Source organism: Petaurus breviceps, unplaced genomic scaffold (genome assembly GCF_028583685.1).
Source record: "Petaurus breviceps papuanus isolate PSGF00001 unplaced genomic scaffold, PetGlider_PUasm1.0 120, whole genome shotgun sequence".
NCBI lineage: Eukaryota > Metazoa > Chordata > Mammalia > Diprotodontia > Petauridae > Petaurus > Petaurus breviceps.
The window spans coordinates 2,683,344-2,705,752 of record NW_027185627.1 but is presented as its reverse complement, the minus strand read 5'-3'; the positions used below and the strand labels follow the sequence as shown (position 1 = coordinate 2,705,752).

General features: G+C 42.1%; 1 protein-coding gene and 1 pseudogene across 3 annotated transcripts in view; both read right to left on the bottom strand.

Moving 5' to 3' along the window:
• Positions 1–15,981, bottom strand: part of SCNN1G (sodium channel epithelial 1 subunit gamma) — a 31,470-nt gene extending 15,489 nt beyond the window's left edge. The window contains exons 1-5 of one of the 3 annotated variants that reach the window (XM_069089231.1): positions 15,033–15,981; positions 8,838–9,168; positions 5,460–5,772; positions 3,985–4,181; positions 2,263–2,366 (exon numbers count right to left, since the gene is read on the bottom strand). In XM_069089231.1, the coding sequence (XP_068945332.1) occupies positions 2,263–2,366; positions 3,985–4,181; positions 5,460–5,772; positions 8,838–9,168; positions 15,033–15,267 (1,180 nt within the window). In that variant the 5' untranslated portion in view covers positions 15,268–15,981. Of the gene's footprint in view, positions 1–2,262; positions 2,367–3,984; positions 4,182–5,459; positions 5,773–8,837; positions 9,169–14,355; positions 14,498–15,032 lie in introns of those variants that run through there. The other 2 variants (XM_069089238.1, XM_069089242.1) reach the window with 2 other exon arrangements.
• Positions 15,982–19,641: 3,660 nt separating this feature from the next.
• Positions 19,642–22,409, bottom strand: part of LOC138162714 (poly(A)-specific ribonuclease PNLDC1-like) — a 74,103-nt pseudogene continuing 71,335 nt past the window's right edge.

Below are 22,409 nucleotides of genomic sequence, written 5' to 3'. Positions count from 1 at the left end.
TCTTTCTGATTCCAAGTCTAGCATCCTATCCACTAAACCAGGGGTGGGAATCCCCTTAATAAAAGAATTTGTTCTGTGAAGTTTGGATTCAGTCAAAGGGCCGCACTTGAGGACCTAGAGGGCCACATATGGCTTCAAGGCCATAGGTTCCCCACCCCATGCCTCCTAAACATCTCTGAGCCTCAGTTTCCTCTTCTGTAAGGTGAGAATAACAAACATAACTACCTTATCGGTTCCTTACTTGGATCTAGTAAGATAATGTGCGTAAAGTGTTTTGCAAACTTTGCAAAGCTGCGTAGAGATGAGAGAGGGGGACTTTAGAGCTTATCAAGTGCACCCCTGTTCATTTCCTGAGAATGAGGAACCCAGAGAGGCTGAGTTATGCCAAGATCGCTACTTGTCCCCATGCCTGGAATGCTCTCCTTCCTCCTCTCTGCCTTCTGACGTCTTTCAAGTCCCAGCTAAAATCCCAGCTTCCACAGGAAACCCTTCCCAATCTCCCCTTATTTCTAGTCCCTTCCCTCTTTTGATAGCCTCCAATTTGTCTTGTGTGTATATAGTTGTTTGCATGTTGTTTCCCAGATGAGATTGTGAGATCCTTGAAAACAAGGATTGTCTTTTGCTTTTCTTGGATCCTCATTGCTTAACACAGTGCCTGGCATGCCAGTTAAATATTTAATAAAAGCCTGTTGACTCGTTTTTCATAGGTGGTCAATGTCAGAAGTGGGATTTGAACCAGATTTCTCTGACTTCAGAGCTAGTGTTCTTTCTGCTTATCATTTGTCAGACTGTAGCAACCTGTGATGGGCCTCCTTAAACAAATGGTTGATCACCAGGCTTAAATCACTTGCTTAAAGCTTCTCCAGTTTGGAAGCACCTGCCAGAGCATGGGAGGTCTCCAGAAATCTATATTCAGCCCCTTGCTAAGATTAGGCATCAGCGTGCGACCTTCTTAGAGGATCATCTTTACTATTACAAGCCAAAAAGGGCATATTTCCATTGCTGAAGCAATCTGCAAAAAGCTTAAATGAGTGGTTTTTCTAGATAAGAGGTCTGTAGAATCATAAATTTAGAGCAGTAAGGGACCTTAGAGTTCATCTAGTCCCAAGCAGGCAGATAGGTGAAAGTGGTTGGGGTGTTAGGCCTAGAGTCAGAAGTCTTGAGTTCAAATTCAGCCTCTGACACTTACTAGCTGTGTGACCGTGGGCAAGTCACTTAACCTTTATTTACCTCAATAATCCTCAAAATGGGGATAATAACAGCACCAGCTTTGAAGTGTTGTGAGAATCAGATGAGAGAATATTTGTAAAACACTTAGCACATAGTAGTTATATAAATGCTTATTCCCTTCCTTTCCTCTTCCTTTCCAACCCTTTCACATTTTTCATAGGAGGAAATTTAAGATCCAGGGAAGGGAAGTGACATCCCTAAAGTCACAGAAAAAGTTTAGTGGCAGAGTTAGTATTATGTCCTTTTCCTCCAAATCCAGGGCTCTGTCCATTGCATGGAGGCCAGAGCAACTCAAAACCTGACAAAGGAACTGAAACACTTTCTCACGGAAGTGGCAGCTGCTTTGGGGCTATTTCAAAAGGAATCCGGATGGATCATGCATTACTGTCTTGCAAGATCTCAGGCTTGGAAGGTGGCTCAGAAGCCAGCTAGTCCAATCTGAATCTGACCTAGAATCTGTCTCCTGAGTGGCCATTTAATCTTTGCTTGAAACTCTCCAGTGAGGAAGGCTCCTCTACCATCTCTAGACTCATCCCATTCCATTTAGGGAATCACCTGTCTGAGGCAGCCTGGCTCTGTGAAGACCATGCTGGACTTGGGATCTGGGAAGACCCTGGTTCAGATCCTACTTCTGATGTCTTTCAGCTCTGTGCCTCTGGTGAAATCACTGAATCTGTCTGAGCCTCAGCCTCCTCATCTGTGAAATGGGGCTAAAAGATAATAGCACCTACCTCACAGGGCTGCCGTGAGGCTCTAGTAAGATAGTGTATGCAAAGCTTACGTCAGTCGTTCTTTAAGAAGTTTTTCTCTTTTATGTCAAGCCTAAATTTCCCTCCTTGTGACTTCTAATGGCTTCTAGTTCTGCTTCCTGGAGCACAAGACTGCAAAGTGTGAGAAAGAATGGCTCCTGCTGAGCACATTCTGGGAAAGAGGCAGTGACCACTCAGGTCTTTGGCCGGAGGATGACAGACATTTCCCACTGTCCTAGTCTTACCAAGTCACTCTGAGCAACCACAACTCCCATTTTCTTACCATATTCACTGCCTCCCATCGAAGTACTGAGGACGGTCCCATTGGTGGCGCCATTGAAGGTGTAACAATTCCCATACATTGGATGGTGAAAAAGAGTGAAGTTCCTACAGGGAGAAAACTGGGTCAGACTCTTCCAGATCTGGGATTTTTCGCTGAACGCTTCCTATTTCTTAAACAAAGTCGCATCAGGGAGCACTGTCAGCACTGATATGTTGGGGGCCCTAACATAGTTCATTCCCCTTCCCCCCCCCCAACCCTCCTTGGGATTTGCCATCAACTATTTCTTCTCCTGCCCTCTCCATCCATCAGCCTTTCCTGCCTTGCTGCTTTTCTGTTGACTCCTGCTAGATCTCTGTTCCTAAGTTTTTCTGCCCTTTAATGATTACTATTATTATCTACCTTGTTCTCATCTTGTTTGATGGAATTTAGATAGAAACAGTACTGGGATAAGTTATGATCTTGCCATAATTCTCTTATAGTTAATGTCCTACAGATTATCATATAGGTCAGTGGTTCTCAAACTTTTTGGTCTCAGTAACTCTCTAACACTCTTTTTTTTTGAGGGGGAAGGCAGGGCAATCGGGGTTAAGTGACTTGCCCAAGGTCACACAGCTAGTAAGTGTTAAGTGTCTAAGGTCAAATTTGAACTCCTAACTCCAGGGCTGGAGCTCTATTCACTCTGCCACCTAGCTGCCCCTGCCCTCTATACTCTTAAAAAAAAGATTGAGGATCTTCTCCAAAGAGTTTTTATTTATATTGGTTATATTTATTGACATTTACAATATTAGAAATGAAAATATCTTAGTATAATTATGAAAATAGCTTTGACCTCATGGACCTGTTGAAAGGGTCTTAGGAAGGAGGTTTCTGGACCACATCTTGAGATCCACTGGCACAGGTGGGTAAAATAACTGTTTTTTTTAATATATAATTGAATAAAAGTAGCAGGTTATAATCTGTAGGTTCATAAAATGTACTTTGGGGACAATTATTTGTTATTATATTCTTAATTATTAATATAATTAATAGTATTTATTATTAGTTTAAGAAGGTCAGCACAGTAAAATGGGTAGAGTTAGCCATGAAGTCAGTAAGATCTGGATTCAGGTCCTGCCTCTAATAATATATACCGGCTGTGTGACTTTGAGAAATCACTTAATCATTCAGTGTCCTGGGTAATCCTCTAAAGTTACTGTTGATTTGCATTGGTAGAGTGAGTTTTCTTTCTAGGAGTTCTTATTCCAATGACATCATAGGATAGATTTTAAAAATCATTATTGTTAATAGGAATAGAGACTAGACTTGTTATTTTGTTGATATAAGGAGCCACCTGGGTGAGGAAATCCCCTTTGCCAATACAAGTTGGCACCTTCTCTGCAACTATGATTATGGTTGTTATTATCCTTAGTATTATTAATAATAGTGGTGGTGGTGGTGGTGGTGGTAATAGCAGCAGTAATAGTAATAGTAGTATTATTAGTCAGAAATCAAAGACCAGCCTTGGCTTGTCTCCATTCACTTTCTCCTCTTCCACACAAACTTCCTATCCATGTGTCAATTGTATAAGAAAGGGAGGAAACAGGATTCCAAAAAGGAGAGTCAGGGTTGGGACATGTCCTCCACCCTCAGCTTGCACAACCCACAACTCTGCACATCCTTCAGTGGCAAGAGGATGTTGAAGACTGAAAGTTGGGTGAGGGCAGTGGCATTTCTCTCGCTGACCTGGCATCACAAGAAACCCCATCAAAGAAGCAGGTCACTAGCAGTTCCTCTGCAGAATAGCTCATGTTGATTTTCTTCTCCAGGGGCACTTGCGCCATGATATTCATGTAGTGCAGCTTGTACCATTCCCGAATGGCGTTGACCCCAGAGTTGAAGGTGTATGTTGCACAATCGTCATTGGTGCCATTTTTTTCACACTGTGAATGAGATGAGATGATATTTGTCAATCCCTGCTAGCAGTAGGCAGCTGGGAGAGGGGAATGCTGCCCACTTACCTGGATGGAAATGAAGTTTCCATGTGTAGAATTTTATCTCACTTTCCCCAACTGCCTTAGCTAGAACTCAGGTGTCATGATGTCAGTAGCCTCATGAATAATGGTGCCTTGGAATTAGATAGGGTGGGAAGGGGTTGACTGTGGAATTGTCATTCTAGACCTAGGCAACAGGGAGAGCAGGGAACATGTATGGACAAGACTCTTTTTTCTGTGTGTGGCAAAGGACTTGGACAAGGGTGGTTACTGCTGCTGGCAGCCTTCCTAATGTCAAAAATTCCAAGAATAGACCCAGGCAGGCTGCATAGGTGTGGATGGCAAAAGAGAAGAATTGTATGGCAGAAATAACCCAGCTCTGCTTACACTGCATGGGTCTGAATATAGGCCACATTTCCTCCCCAAATTTGACTTGTATAAAACTTCAGTGTAAACTAAAAATGAGGGTTATTTTTCAGTGTATATACATCTATGCCTATATCTTATCTATATCTAGTGATCAATCAACAAGGATTTATTAAAGGGCTTACTATGTACCAGGCATTCATTATACTAGCACTTAGGATACTAACACAAAGAATAAACCAATCCCTACTCTAAGAGAGTTTATATTCTATCGGGGAAGACAAATACATATATAAACATATACAGAATAAATACAAATAAATGTAAAGTAGTTAAAGGCAGAAAGGTACTAACAGGTGAGAAATCAGGAAAGACTTCATGTAGAAAGTAAAGTTTTGAGCTGTAAAGAACAGAGGGGTTCTATGAGACAAAGGTGAGGAGAGAGTACATAGAAATAGATATGTACACTTCTGTTTCCTGGCATCTCTATTTCCATTCCAGGCTCATCTCCCATACACTCTCTTATGTAACTACTTTCCTTATCCTCCAGCTGCTCCTCCAATACAATAATTTATTTTATAGAGATTTGTATTTATTTATGCATGTGTTATTTTCCATAAACAGAAATGTAAGACCCTTGAGGGCAGCTGCTATTTATTTTTATCTTTGTATGCCTAGCATCTAGCACCATATCATCATATTCCTTTCAAAGGAATCTCATTTTAGGTTTACAATTTATTTATGTTCAATTATGGCCTTCATTTGGACCGACATGGTATAAGCACATGCACGCACACACACACACACACACACACACACACACATTCACACACCAGGAAGCATCTGTAGAATGGTTCTCACCATCTGGAAGCCCACAGTTTTCTTGGTCTCCTGCACATGCATAACATCAGAGGCTTTATGGATGATGGTGCCACTGACTTTCCGTTTTCTTCCTGTCAGGAGGTCAGTAACTTCCTTGGTCGTATCATTTGCCTCAAAGACTACAAGAGGCAGGATGTTCAAGAATTTTGAATGGCTGTTTTCCTCAGCTGTTTGTGGGGGATCAGCCTCACGCCGCTTCCGGGATTTGATGTTGGAAAGTCCATATAAATTCTTCAAGGCATTTTTGGTCTCTTGATCCAGGCCAGCCAGAAGTTCTTTCACAACACTGTACCTGTCAGGAGGCAAACATGAGTAATAAAATGCAGAAAGAGAACAGAGCCCCTCCCTGGAAGACCAACCCCAGGGAAAGCATAATGTGCTTTTCTCATACTACCATGAAAAAAGTACCAAACCTAGTTAACACCTGATTTCACGATACCCTCCCATATCTCTTCTCACTAGGAAAAACCCAGGTGATAAATTCTTTATTCTGTGCTTGCTATTAATGATTACTTGCATTGCAGGCAGCTGAAGGTAGGGGTGAGGAGAGAGAGACGGAACAGAATCGCAAGACCTCAGAGATCAGAGAATTTCCCCTGCCCATACCTGAACAAAAATCCCCCTACCAGACACCCAACAAGTGGTCATCCAGCCTTGGCCTAATGACCTTTAGGGAGGGAGAACCCATTACCTCCTAAGGCCACTCAGCCCACTTTTGGATAGCTCTGATTGTGAGGATGCCTCTTTGTACCTTCCACCCTTTGCTCTCAGTTCTGTCCTCTGGGGCCAGGTAAAACAAGTTTGACCCCTCTTTCATGAGACAGATTTGAGAATACTTGAAGCTGGCACTCATGTGAGCAATGGTTCTGGAGTCCTAGGAGGGTGGGTTCAAATCCCACTTTTGGTCCTTACTACCTCGGTAAGTCATGGAGCCAACTTGGGCCTCTGTTTCAATGTCCTTTGATCTAGATCTAGGATCCTATGGCCTCAAGCCTTCTCCTCTCTAGGCTAACCATCCTCAGTTCCTTTAACTGAATCTCACATAGCAGGATCATGAGGCCTTTATAACATAAAAAACTCTTACATAGTATAATCCCTTTCTCACTTATCTCTTCTCTAGATATTAATGGTTCAGTCTGATATGACAACTACAAAATGACAGTTAACTCCTATCTATCATAAGCAGATTACTTCAAGGCATTATCAGCTCTGAGGCCTGGACCCAAGAGTCCATTGTCTCATTCTTATCTGGGACATGGGGCCGTTCCCTTGTCTAACAAGCAGTGGCTCCAGGACAATGGCTAGGATGTGGTGATGACAAGGGCAGCCTGGGCATGATGGTTATAGCGTTGGCAAGGAAGGGGACACAAGCGCTTTCTCAGATTTTTGGTGCTAATGGCTCATCCCCTGTATTGCGTGGGTTAAGTATTAGCTGGCTGCATATACCTTACATTTCTAACTTTACAAAGCACTTTTACATTCATTATGTCATGGGAGCCTCCCAATCTTGTGAAGTAGCCAGGGCAGAGAAGGAAACTTAAGGTTAGAAAGTTTAAATTGTCTTCTAAGACATTTTGGACCTAGCCCCACTACCCCACACTATCTGTACATTATTAACTACACTGTAATTTGGCTTTCTTGTTAGCATAGGAGTCAGGAGATCTGAAATTGTCTCTGATGTTGACTCACTGTATGACCTTAGATGTCACTTTTTGGAGGCTCCCTCTCTCCCCTGTAGTCTGTCAAAATTCAAGATACTTCCTATCTGCCTTAGAAGGAATTTCAGACTCTACAGCAGATAGCTGGAAGGTGACCCAGTGGTCACCTTGCTAGGGCTTCTTTTCTATGGGCTACCCTGTCGCATGCCCAGGTATCCCAATTAGTAGGGCTAGATCCCACCAAGCCTGATGTCTGCAGCTGCTCAGTTACTGCTGGAAGTTATTTGGGCAATTTCCCTCTGAGTCTATGTTGGGCTTAAGGTCTTAGTTCAGAGAGGGTATAACCTGGAGGTCTGAGAAACAGTAGCTTGGGTTATTGAGCTGTAGCTTAAAAGCAGTTCTGGCTTACTCTAAGATCAAGACACCAAGGTCTTAAGCAGAAACTCTCCTGTTAGTAATGTATAACGGTGCATTCTGCCTACCTATGTTTCTCTTTTATCCCCTACTAGACAGTAAGCTCCTTGAGGGCAGGAACTCTTACTTATATCTGACAACACCTGGCATTTATATTATCTTTTTTATTGTTGCAGTTCATAGGATCAAAGATCTAGAGTTATAAAGGTCCTGAAAAGACATGGCTCAGCCCCTTAATTTTACATATGAGAAAACAGAGGCCCAGGAAGGTGAAGTTTTCTTTTTATATGTGTGTTTCCTCTCTCCTTAATTACACTGCTGGTTCCTAGATGGTAATGCCTGTCTTATAACCCCTCTTGTTCCTGTTTGGCCCTTACTAAATATTTGTTAATTGGTAAGATGAGGCTACTGGACATTCCTGTATTTTAGATGTTTCTGTATTGATCCATCTACTCCAATTGTATGATATTCCTGTAATCATCTCTATTTGGGAAAGCAGCCACAGGGAGCCAGACCTCTGTCTCACTGGCTACTATCAGTCCTTCTTACAAGAGTAAGAAGATTGGTCTTGGAAAACAATAAATACCAGGCATCGAGGTGGTGCAGTGGATAGAACACTGGCCCGTTGGTGTCAGGAGGACGTGAGTTCAAATTTGGCCCCAGACACTTCCCAGATGTGTGGCCCTGGCCAAATCCCTTAACCCTGATTACCTCCAGAAAAAGGAAAACAATAAACTGTATTTCTTTAACATTTTTGTATTATGGTAAAGCTGATTAGCGCTGTTCTTAGAATGATGTTCATTGCCTACATTCATAATTGAAGGAAATACTAGATTACAGTCAGAGACTGATAAAAAGAAATATGTGATTTTGTCTCCCATCCAAGTTCAGAGACTCCCTAAAATTTATCCACTCCCAAGGGGTCTGACTCCGAATTAGAGTTCTTAATTAAAATAAGTAACTCACTTCATTTTCCATGCTTGGAGTAAGAACTTTTAAAAACATGCTAATTTTATACTCTCTCCCTACATGGTACATTATAATATATAGTATACATAATGTATATTATTATAATAATATATAGTATATAAAACAATATCCATTTGTGTTTTCTCCTCACCCCAAAGAAGATCAGGAAACTTCACTCTATGAAACCTACAGAAACGATTTGATCAGAGTAACCACAGCAGATTCTATTATAAGGGGATCCGAGGTCTTGAGTAGAGTGGTCGGCTTTGCTTACTGCAAAGGCCCCTTCCCTGCTTCTCCTATCCCAGTGTCTTACCTGTACGGATTGATGTTGCAGATGGTGACAGCCGGGAAATCGAGCTTATGGAAATGGACCTTGATGGAGACAGAGACCGTATAGAAAGAAAGGACAAGCAGGGCGCATTGCCACAGAATGAGTCCCACGGCCGAGAGTGTGAGCATGATCCAGATAAGCTTGCGGAGACGGCCCCGGGACACCACGATCCGCCGGCAGCCGTGGGTGTTGGTGTTCAAGCAATACCATTCCATCAGCTCCTTGATCGAGGAAGCCTGAGGACCCCTCACGGTCAAGTTCTTTTTGATTTTGGCTTTGATCTTTTCCCCAGGAGCCATGGTGAAGGTCGGGCCTGGAAAGGGGAGCAGGAAAAGGTGGGGGGCTTTAGTGAAAGAAGCGCCGTTTGCAAAACCCCGACCTTCCCGGATTGTTTTCTCCCTGTCTCTGTCTCTCTCTCTGTCTCTGTCATTCTGTCTCTGTCTCTCTCTCTCTTGTCCATTCTTAGGAGTACCCTCACTCCGGGGTTAATGCCAAAGAGACCTGAGGGAAATCTTGTTTCCTTTATCTGCTGGATACTGTGCACTTATAGTTTGGCTCCTTCTCCAGGATATTTGTTTTTGACAGTGGCCTCTGCCAAAGAGTCTTGTTTTCTCGATCTAACCCTGTAGGGTTCCTTAGAGGCTTAACTAATGAATCACTGAAAAGGACCTGGCAAAGAAAATTCACTTTGGAGTTTTCTGGTAGGGGCAGCATAGAAAAATGAATTCTTTGCAATTATTCTTTGTTAATTTGATTGGTATGACCATAAATCTGTAAATTAATTTGAGTAGTGTCATTTTAAAACTTATATTGATATGAACAATGAAATCTATTTTTGATAATTTATGTCTTGTTATTTCTGTTGTTTTGTAGTTTTAATACTTTTAAGTCCCGAGTGTGGGGGTAGGTTAATTCCCAATATTTTATGCATTATTATAGTTATTTTGAGTGGAATTTCCTTTGCTATTTCTTCTTGCTGGTTTTGTTAGCAATATTCAGAATGGCTGGTGATTTTTGTAGGTTTATTTTTATAATTCAGCTACTTTATTGAAGTTATTAAAACATGAACTCTCCAGAGACAATTCCCAGTGTTTTCCTATGTCTTTTACTAGACCCAGTCACTTTTGTGGAGTACTTTACAGTAACAAAGACATTTCCCATCTCATTTGATTTTTTAAAAAATTATTTTGTTTTTTATTTATGGACTAAAGAAAGTATTCCATAACATAGTACAACAACAACAAAAAAAAATGATCACACATCCCATTTGATTTTTACAACCCTAAAAGGTGGGAAGTGCAAATATATCACTCCTATTTTAAAGATGATGAAACTTAAGCCCAGAGGGGCTAGATGACATGCCAAATCAAATTGTTTTTAACTCTACTTCTTAATATCTCTCCCAAACATCCTTTTTTCTCCACCCACAAAGTGGCCATCCTAGTTCAACCTCTCTTTACCTCCTGCTTAGATTATTGCTATAGCCTCTTAATTGATCTCTTTGTGTCTGGTTTCTCCCCTGTCCTATCTATCCTCTCTTCAGCTGCCAAAATGGCAGCAAAGATTTGACAATATCATTTCTCTGCCCAAGATACTTCAATGGCTCCCCTTTCCCCAAAGAATAAAACACAAAGTCTTCTGTTTGGTATTGAAAGCCATATACAATTTTTGTTCTCCCTACCTTTCTAAATTGACCTCACCTTAACTTCTTCCTCCTAAATGGAACTCATTATCTTCCTCAGGAATCCTCCCTTCTTCAAAAGTTTCCTATTAGGGCACCACCACCCTCCCAGTCATCCAGACTCCATTGGGAGCTTCTACTCATCCTTTTTTCTCACCCCCACATCCAATTTTTTTGTTAAGTTCTGTTAATTTCACCTTCAAAACATCTATATGCCCCCTTCTCTCCTTTGACACTGCCACCATTACATCTCAATCCTGGACTATTTCAACAGCACACAAGTTGGTTTCCCTGCCTCAAGTCTCTCCCCATTCCAATTCATCTTCCATTCAAATTAATCTTCCTAGAAACAGTTAGGTAGTGCAGTGAACAGAGCACTGGCCCTGGAGTCAGGAGGACCTGAGTTCAAATTTGATCTCAGACACTTACTAGCTGTATGACCCTGGGCAAGTTACTTAACTTGAAAGAAAAAAATTAATCTTCTTAAAGCTCAGATCTGACCGCACTTTGTTACCCTCTTAGTCAATAGACTCTAGTGTCTCCCCATTGCCTCCTTAATCATAAAAACTCCTGCTTGGTGTTCCAAGTCCTTTATAACCTCAGCCCCTCATAACTTTCCAGTCTTCTTATATGTTATTCACTCTCAGTCTTTTTATGCATTATGCTCTCCCAGGTACTCTGTGATCCAATAACACTGACTTCCTTGCTGTTCTTCACATAAGACTCTGGACTCTAACATTTTCACTGGCTCTCCTGATGCTTATAAATTTCTCTTCTAACCTTCACCTCCTGGCTTCCCAGGCTTCCTTTAAGTCCTAATTCAAATTTTGCCTTTTACAGGAAGCCTTTTCTAGTTCCCCCTAATCCTAGTGCCTTCCCTCTGAGGATTATCTACAATTTTTCCATTCTTTATCTTTCATGTACATAGTTATTTGTCTGTGTTTATCCCATTAGACTGTGACCTCTTTGAGGGGAGGGGACTTTCTTTAGCCTTTCTTTGTGACCCTTAGGCTTGGCACATAGTAGGTGTTTAATAAATGCTTGTTGATAAAAAAAGCTGACCTATCCCTTGCTATCTCTTCTCCTGCATCCCTGTCTTTGCACAGACTGTTCAACATTCCTGGAATGCTCTCACCTCCTCACCTTTGTCTTATGGAACTCATAGAGCCTTTAAAAGCACAGTTCAGTTGCCTTTTATGCAAGGCACTGACGGATTTCCAACCCCCCTCCTCAGATATTAGGGTTCCTCTGCCCTTACTGGATATTATTTTGTTTTTACTTTGTATGGATTTTGTATTTATTTCTCTGTATATATAGTGTTTTCCCCCAGTAGAGGGTAAGCTTCTTGAAGGCAAAGGCTGGGTAAGCACTCCAGTCTTAGTCCTCAGATGTCAGCTGGCATATAATAGGCAGTTAATAAAGGTTTGTAGAATTGAACTGAAGCTGAGATTTGAACCCAGATCATCTGACTCCCAAGTTACTGTTAAGTGCTACCCATTCTCCACCCCCTACCTCTTTAACACTGACAGTCAAACAAGGGGCAGTAAGAGCAGGAAGTGAAAAGGAAAGGTATGAATGATCCATAATTGAATAGTCAGCCCTTAGATAACTACACAGATATGTGCATTAGATATGTGCAAATAGGTTAGCCACAAAGTATAGAATTTGGAGTCAAATTCTATTTGGATTTTGAGTCAAAAGAGTTTGATGCAAATGTCCTTTCTGCCATTAACTAGCTGTGTGATCATGTGTGAGTAGCAACCTTTCTGGACTTCAGATCTCTCATCTGTAAAATAAAGGAGTTAGACTAGATGAGATATGAGATCAATTCTAGCTCTTCTATCTAGCATTCTATGATCATCCATGGAACTGATTTTAATGCTATGGGCTTCTACGAGCAAGAGGAGGGAGAATGTAAGGACTTGGATGTAGCAAGGAGGGGTACCCTGTAGCCTGGGTAACAGTTCTGATTTGCTTGTGTCTAGGTGGTGCAATGGATAGAGTGCCAGGCCTGGAGTCAGGAAGATTCACCTTCCTTAGTTCAAATCTGACCTCAGACACTTACTAGCTGTGTGACCCTGGGCAAGTCACTTTACTCTGTTTGCCAAAGTTCCTCATCTGTAAAATGAGCTGGAGAAGGAAATGGCAAAGCATTCTAGTATCTTTGCCAAGAATACTCCAAATGGAGTCAAGAAGACTCAACGTGAGAGAAAAACAACCGAACAACAAGCTCTTTGGCCAGGAAACTGGATTTCATGTTTCTCCTTTTCTCCAATACAGCATTTCCTCTATCCTAGACCCCTAAGCCACTCACATGAAGCTTATCAGCAAGGCTAAGGGTATAAGTCAGTATGGTACAGTGGAAACAATAGATTTGGAATCTAAAGACCTGAGATTGACCAAGGAAAGGGGAACAAATCATCTGATGATTGGAAGAAAATAATCAGTGACACTGGATAGCAAATAGCTCCAACTCACCCCACAGGTACCTGGGTCTCTGCCTCCTTATTATGACCTTCCTCATTCCTCATCTCAGAGGAATAATTTCTATACTTCTACTCTGACAACTTTTTAAAAATGCCCAACTTGCAAAAAATCCTTCTGGATTACTGGAATGAAAAATGAAATATATTTTGTAAAGTTTCAAATATTTTATTTTTTAGATTAATAAGAGATAGAAATACCTGATTTTGATTACTTGTTGGAAATTGTCACTAAGAACACTCCTAGCCTAAGGAAGGACGGGGCCTTTTTGCTATTGAGTGCTTTACAAGGTTGGTGAAAAATAAATCTGGTTTCCTCTGATTTGTTAAGAAAATATGTCAGTGTGACGCCCTGAGAACAGCCCTGTGGAAGTGACCTAAGTCCTGAAACAGAAATTGAGACTAAAGCCTCAAGGAGGTAGTGTATTTTTCCTGTATGTAATAAATTTTGTAATCACAAGAAAATATATCTGTCAAATCTGATTTTGGAGGTCAGATTTCAATAATCCATCTGCTGCTGCTATTGTCAATGCTCACAATTTCTTTCATTGAAAGGGATTTTCTTTTGTGAGGATACTTCTTTGCTAATTAAGTCCCTAAGTAACAGAAATCTCTGCCTTCACTCCTCCCTCCCCCATGAACAGTCATTAACTTTTAATAGAGAATGAGGTTGATGGATCATGGCATTATATAGAGAGAACTGGAAGGGACATCAGAGGTCATTTAGTTTTCTCACTTGTACAAAAGTGGAAACTGAGGCCCAGAAAGAGCAATTTGGCTAACATTACACAGGTAATAGATAGCAAAACTAGGATTCTAAGCCTGTTGTGCTGACTCCATAGCCAGTGGTCTTTTCAAATCTTCCCTGTTCTGGTTTCACTTTACTATCCAGCCTGGACCCCAGTCTGCTATTTTTATCTTTCACTATATATCACCTTAGGATCCCTAGCCATCCCTTCCAACACCCTATCTGAAAATTTTCATATCTAGGAAACTTATACCATATGATTTCTTAATTTCCCCTCTCCTGCTTTCCAACTGTTGAGCACCTCTAAAGAAACTCATGATACAGATTCGATTTCATTCCCTGTAAATTTGCAGTGAAGAATCAGACCAATTCCAAACATTTCTTTTTTTCTTCCATTCCCCCCCCTCCCCCCCCCAGTCTCATCCCTTCCCATACTTGAGGAGATAATGCTTCCTCTAACTTCAGTAAGGTCTGAAGTCACTAGACAACAGCCCTCTCCATAACCTTCCTGGAAATTTCATCAGCACCTACTCTCTCCTTCCTTCTGATGACAGAAAGCTATTTTTAGTTGAAACTCAATCACTCTACCTGGGTCTTTGGTTTCATTCTCTCCCAACTTCTCCAGGACCTTGCACCAGTGGTCACCTACAATTTAAGAATTTTTTTGAACCTGTTTTGATGTGGACAGCCTTAAAGCCTTAACTTTTTCCCTCCTTTCTCTCTAACAACTGAGTTATTTGACAGAAAAGAAGATGTACCTGCACAAGGATGAAATTAGCTAAATTACTGAAACATCTGGACTTTTCGCAAAGTGCCAGGGGTCGGCCATAGTTTGAATGGTCAATGGAGTCTGTTTTTCAGGATACCTTGCTTCAGAACTCAGATCCCTGAGAGCACAGTGGCCCCGGGGGCCTCTCACTGCTGGAATGTAGCTATAGGGAGCTGAGCCGGGAGACTCTGGCCTCTTCCCTGCTCCAGGAGTGTTCAGCTCTTTTCTGCCTCTGATCACCCACAAAGTCAAGGCTACAGGGATACCTTGCTTGTAAGCCATCCCTACGTAGCGGGCAGGGGAGGCTTGCTCCAGATTCTCGGCTTGGTCCCGGTTTTGCCCTTGTTCCAGGTCGGTAGCAGCTCTATTTAGGGAATGCAGATGACTGGGGCCCGACTCAGCCCCTGGCTGGGATGGAGGTCAGCTTAATCTCCCAGCCGAGAAAGCTGTGGAGCAGAGAGCCAGTGAAAGCAAGCTGTGGTACCAGCAGACCTACCGGCAGTCGGAGACCGACGTGAAGTTCCAAATATTCCACCCAGCTTTCCAGAAATCGGTGGCGCTGGGACACCTCCGGCACACCTCTGGGGCTTTGCCCTCGGACGCCTAAAACTCACCTTGGTACTTTGCTGAAGTGAGGTCCTGTCCGGGACAGCGGCAGAGCTACCTGGCAGTGGGAAGGCGTGTGTGCGTACGGGCTGCGCTGCGCCGGCCTCCGAGACGCACCTGAGCATCCCCAGCCGTCCCAGCAGCCAAAGCCTCTTGTGTGAGCAGGTCCAGTCTCCTCCTCCCGTCCCTCCTCCCCGGGCTGGACTCTTAGCTCTCGACGCCGCCCTCAGGTCCCGGTCAGGCAGACTGGACTAAGCTCCATAGCTCCCTCTGAAGCCCCACAGCCGAACTGCACGCAGTCTCAGCCCACTCAGCGTCTACCAGCTGCGCGTGGGACCTGTCAGTTGCGCGTGGGACCTGTTGCGCCGTCACCTACTGAGGTCCTTCCTTTGGCCACAGGTTCGGGGTTCCTTCGGGCAAGGGGCAGCGCTGGCCTTTGAGGTCCCCACGGGTATGTTTGCGCCAGACCTTCACCAGACGGACCATTTCTCTTTGGAGCCCTTGGCTGGAGAAGGACCTTCTGAATCCTCCCTCTTCCGCCAAATTGAAAGGCACGCTCTCTTACCTTGCTGCTTTTGCCTAGGAGAACCGCGACCCTCTAGCGGTCTGACCGTGTTACTGCAAGATTTCTGGCGTTTGAAAACGAAGTAGAGGAGACGTCCTGTAACCGAGCTCCTTGCCCTCACCTACCTGCCTGTGCAGTCAAGTGAAACAAGAAGGTGTTGTTGCTGTCCTGACTCCAGGCCCAGCGCTGAGTTCAAATTTGGCCTCAGACTAGCTGTGTTACCCTGGGCAATTCAACTCTGTTTGCCTCAGTTTCCTTTTGTGTAACATGAATTAGAGAAGGAAATGGCAAACTGCTCAAGCATCTTTGTCAATAAAATCCCAAATGGGGACATGAAGACTAGACAACGCCTCCACTCAAACATCTTACGTGGTTTTAGAAAGTGATTTTAACGTCCCTATTATAAGACATTTCTGGTTTCTTACTCTTTTCTATTTTTTTTTGCTTTTTGGAGGGAGGAGGGTAGGGCAATTGGGGTTAAGTGACTTGCCCAAGGTCACAGGCTAGTTTTTGTGTTAAGTGTCTGGATTTGATGGATTTGAATCCAGGTCTTCCTGACTCCAGGGCCGGTGCTCTATTCCCTGTGCCACCTCGATGCCCCTCCTTCCTCCTTATCCAGTCCAATCCAACAAACATTTAAATCTGCCACGTGCATAGTATTATTGCCTTTGACTCTGGGGATGCAAATACGAAATGAAAGTTAGTCCTTGCCTTCAAGGAGTTTATAATTTACATTCCTCCTTCCCCTAAGGGTCATAGATGTACAATAAATGCTATTAGTCTTTAACCTTATTGAAATGGTCTCTTGGGATCATCTAATAAAGGGATCCACAAAATAAGGCCTGAGGGCCAAATCCCACTTGGTTTTGTATTCCCTATGCAAAGAGTAGTTATTACCTTTTAAAATTAAAATTGGGGCTTTCTGGTACAGTGACAAGGGGGCTCTATGTTTAAAATTAAAAACCATTCTTAGTTTGTTTTGGCCCTAAAGTAGTAGTGAATGCTCTCATTTTACAAAGGAGAAAAATGAGGCATCAAAGACATTTACCAATTTGCCCAAAGTCACCCAGGGAGGTGGTAGCAGAGCTAAGAGGCAAACTGACTCCTGAAATCTAGACCAGTGCTCTTCCTCCACACCTTACAGCCCCTCTTATTACTGATCTATCTGAATTTATTACATGCCTTTCTTGTGGGAACGTGGTTGTCTGATGAGGGTGGTACATCTCTCATTCATGGGTATGTGGTACCTTTTTCCCACTTCCAAAAGCTTTCTAGGTAATCTAATTTTTCTGGTCTCTTGACTAACTTTTTCTTGAAAAGCAAAATACCAAACCTTTAAAAGCCATGTGACCCTGAGCTAGTAGTTTAACATCTCTGGCCTTCAATTTCCTCATCTGTAAATTGAGGGGGTTGGATTAAATTATCTGTAGGATTTCTTCTAGAGCTACCCCTTCCATGTCATGACTTTCCCCATCATGGTTTTGATATATCATGGGTTGGCATAAGAAATTAAATGGGAAATTTGGGGGAGTTTTACAGAAGCTGCAGATAACCCATGAAGGCCAACAGATGACAGAGAAAAAGTTTAGAAACTCAAAAATGCATTATATATATAATTGTGTAATAACAAAAAAATTATCTTTTAATAACCATAATAATTCAGACTTCTCCAGTACAAGGAATGACCAGAAAGTTTTATATGCATTTTCCATATTGCAGAGGTGCTCCCCTAAGGAAGGGGATAACTGTAGTTCTAAATCTGATTCTTTCTCATCCTCTAATTTTTCCCATTTAAAAAGTCTCCTTGTCAATTACTTCTTCATGTATTTGGCACACCTGAGCATAGGACATGGTATGGCAGGGTCCATGCCTCTAAGTTATAAAGAACTGAATCTGGCCCAGCCTATCTAGGCATTCAAGAAAAGTAGAGCAGGGATGCAGGAAATCTCTCTGCACTCTTGCCTCTGGGATAGTAAATTTGGGAGAAAGGGGGAGACTAACAGTGGTTCTATTCCATTGAGGGATGCATATTCAGAGACTGATTCATGCAATTTAATTCAACAAACATTGTCTTCATTGAGTGCCTAGTACTAGGTACTGGGGGAGATACACAGTTTAGATAAGCCCCGCCCTTCACTGAGAACTTACTGTCTAGTGGGTAGATAAAACTCATACCAAGATAATTATAATACACAATACATGATCAATTCATAAGAGAAGTGCAAAATAAGGTACTAGTAAATAGGAAGGTGGGGGGGGGTGAGGTAGCCAATAGGGTTAAGTGACTCACCCAGGGTCACACAACTAGTAAGTGTCGAAGGCCAAATTTGAACTCAGGAAGATGTGTTGTCACTGAGTTCAGACCCAGCATGCCACCTTGCTCCCAACCAAGAGTGGAACTACAGTTCAATATAATCTCAGCCTTCCCCCTCAACCCTCTGTCATTCTTTTAGGATTGTCAATGTTTTCAAGTATGGGAAGAAAGTCAAACAAATAACATAGCCAATTCACATTACTTCTTTCTCTTCCTTCCTGCACTTGGGATTATGGTTTTAGAATTCCCCTTCCAGACCTGTAGTCTATTTTTGAATCAGTATTGTTTTAATTATAATTAAGACCTGAAATAATAAGAGCTGACAATTATACAATGCCTTCCAATTATAAAGTAAAGTCAACAAGCATTTATAAAGCCTCTTTTTTGTACCAAGTACTGTGCTTTGTGGACTATATTTCATTTGAGCCTCACAATAACCCCAAGGGGTAGACATGTTATTACTATCTCCATTTTACAAATGAAGAAACTGAGGTTCAGAGAGGTTAAGCTAATCAAATGGATAACATTTTTAAAGCACTTACTATGTGCACTGTGCTAAGCACTGGTTAAGTGATTTGTCCAAGGCCATACAGGTACTAATTGTCAGAGGCTAGGTGACCACCTGATTTTACCATGACAAATATTCTACCATCACTATGCCATGCTAGTTTTCTCAGGACTTTTCCATCTTTGATTGATAGGAGCATTGGAAAGATATGAGTCACAGAGAGACCTAAGGACCCATAGAGTATCAGAAGTTGTCAGTGGAAGTCCACTTTCCAGGGCCAGGTCATGTAAGGCAATGTTTTTTTATTTACCAGGTGGACGTAGGTTCTCCCACACTAGAAATTCCCTACCAACTCTCCTGCTTTGCTATATCTAATACGTCTTCTCTCCCAATTTGGACATAAGATGAACCTGCTCAACATGGGGACCTGGAGATTTTGCAATAACTTGGAAAATTTACAAATCATCAATATTTGAAAAAGGCATTTTCTAAAATGAAAAACAGGCAGATTTTAGCAACCTTACTACAAGTCTGGTCTAGTGGTATGGGACTTGGATTTGAAGTCAGGAAACTTGAGTTTAATGCTAGATTAGCTTACTATCTGCTTACTTATTTTTTTAAATTCTCAATTAAACTTTTTCTTTATTAAGTATACTTACAAAAAATATTCTTAAATGGAACCCAAACTACCCTAAACCCATCAGTCATTTGCTCTTCTCATGATGTTGAAAGGTATTTAAAAAAAAGTTAGCATAGCCCTTCATCTATGCAACTTGTCTCTCCTCTTATAAGATATTTTTCCAGCTACCCTGCAATCTGATTAATGACTTCATTGACAAATGCAGTCATCAAAATGATTTAGGTACTTGTCTGAATAGTACATTTCTTCCCATTTACTTCTGGGAAGGAATTTTCTCTCATGAACCAATATTACCGAATTCACAATTTTGTGATACCAGATTTCTGGAGAGGAACATGCTCAAGAGGTATGGAATAGGAGAGGAAACCTAGAAAAGATTTCACAAGTCCATCCCAAAATACTCTTAAGAGCCAATCCACAAAGAATGATAATCCTAGGACAAAACTGAAAAGCGGCAACATTCCTGGAGACTTCACTGTATGTGCAATGGAGATCCTCCAAGAATAAAAGCCAGAAAGCCCAAGCAGTAACAACAGCATAATTTTGTCACATGTAGCTGATATTAAATGAATACCTCCAGTATTGGTACATGGTCACTTGCAGGTCAGGGGAATAGCTATATTCTTGCAATACCATCCTGACATCCTTGAATTTATCTGTCATAAGTAGAAACTGGTTCTGGATAAATTGCTGGACATCGAACTTGCAGAGGTCCTTCAGTTCATAATAGATCTGTTTTTTATCTGTCCCAGGTCACCTCTAGACTTTGAGGGTAAAGGCTGCTGGGGGAATTTGGGGCATAGAAATTCATAGGGCTATCCCTGCTCTCTGGCCTTAGGGAAACATCCATCTGGCCCAGTTTACATAGAGTGAGTTTGCACCTCCAGGACTACCCTTATTAATACATGCTCAGATAAGGTTCATATGCTTCACATAGGGAGCCAGCACATCAAGAAATGGAGAGAATGTGGGCTCCAGTTTTACACCACCAATTGATTTATGTAGTAATAAGTGTGCCACCTTCAAGATAACTGATCTATAAAGTAAGGTGTCATAAGCTGGTTCATGAGGGTATTTGGTCTCAATATATTTGATATACTTGTGGTCATGGATGGATGACCACTGGACAAGAATTCTTGGTGGGATTCAGGTTACTCTTTAGGACTTCATAAACCTCCCAAAGATTTAAAACTCTTGGGAAACTTATTTCCTTCCAAATCTCTTTTGGCACACTCTTGGTGTCTTTGAGGATGGGAGACAAGATATGGATGTTGAGCTTAAACTCCTCATAGGATTCTGGGAGAAGTCTGTAGAACTTTTCACGAAGGTACAAAAGATCCACCATCATGCTATGTCCCACTAAAGGTTCTTGGTTTTTACCAGCATCTGGAAAAAGACACCAAAACCCCAGACTGAATTTTCTACTTCTTGCTGTCATCATGATCACAAGAGGATTCTCTAGATGCCATTGGTGTTGTCTGCTTGTTTGTCTTTCATCAGAGTCCAAACTGTGGGGAAAGCCTGCCTCAGCACCCAATGTACCTCAAAAAGCCTGGGACCCAGTTATAGCAGTTACAATTGAAACCTGGTTATATCCAATATCCTTCTTTGGCCATCTCCAACTACCATGTGACCTAATCAACCACCACCGCCATTTACTCTTTGTTCAGTGCACAATGAGCTCTTCGATTTCCTCTTAGAAGTTGTTGCCTAATTTTCTTCTCCTGTTATTTGTTCATAAATGGGAATCCCAGAAACTTATTATAATCAAAACTCTACTGATTCAAAAATAGAACACTAGGGGCATGGAAGAACTCTTCAACCCATAATCCCAAGTGTGGTAGAGAAGAGAAGGAAGTTAAATAAATTGGCTACATACTTGTTTGATATTCTATCCATACTTGAAAACATTGACAATCCTAAAAGAATGACAGAAGGTTGAGGGTTAAGGCTGAGGTTATATTGAACTGTATTTGTCGTGAAGAGAATAAGAGCGAGACTGAGACTTGGCTTTTAGGTAATTTAAATGTGGATTTATTGATCAAGCTGCCTGGAGTACACACTCAAATCAGGCAGCCCTGTATTGGGGTACAGACAAGGCTTATAAAGGCAAAAGCCACAACTGGGGAGGGGAACTAGCATAAGCAATGACATACAGAAGCCAAGAACAGCCATTGGTTGGATCCATAGTTCAGGGCTAATTTGAAAAACATGGCGAAAGGGTACAATGACGTGACCAGGGTCCTTCTTAGAACAGGGTGGAGGGCACAGGGGAAGTAGAATTCCCCAAACAGGCTAGGATCATGGAACAGGTCAGGGTCATGTTCTGGGTGAAGGGTGAGGGGGACCCTGCTTGGTCAAAATCTTGAGTGGAGGACCTTGCTTGGTCAGCATAGACTTGCCCCATGATCTCTGTACAGGCTTGCACCATAATCCTTATACATGCTGCCGTTTTCAAGGCTTACTGGTTTAGGGAATTTCTAACTTAAGAAAAGATAAGGGGCCAGTACTATGCCTTGGGTAACTCTTGCCCAGGACTATGCGTTTAAGCTGTTACAAGCAATTACAGGGTTTATGATAAAAAACAAAGACAAATATAAAGGGGCTTAATGGTGGGCTCCAAATTAGGTGGCATGTGATTTGGGTTACCTTATAACATATTTCCATTCTTGGTGGGCAGCTAGGTGGAGCAGTGGATAAAGTTCTGGGCCAGCAATAAGGGAAGACTTATCTTCCGAATTCAAATCTGGCCTCAAACACTTATTAGCTGTGTGACTCTGGGCAAGTGACCTAGCCCTAGTTTCATCATCTGTAAAAGGAAATGGCAAACCACTTCAATATCTTTGCCAAAAAACCTCAGGTGGGGTCACAAAGAGCCCAGTCAGAAATGACTGAACAACAAATTTCCATTCTTATCCCCTCAAACCACAAATTCAGCCACATTTTAAATAATACTCTTTGTATCCAATTAGATACACGATAAATGGCTGGATACTCCTTCTGGTCTTTAGATACCACTCTGCTGGTGAGTCAAAGAGATTGGTTTGTTGGCTTCTTGGAAAGATGGACCTCAAGCCTTGAAATTCTATGTCCAAACCCCAAAAGTCAGACCCCAAAATGACCTTCTCCAGTATGAGTAGTTTCTGCTCAAAGCCCTTCATGCCCAACTCCGTGGTAGACCATGACTTCCCACCCCTTTCCCACCATCCATGGCTGGGCCCCCTCTCCACTGCACTACAC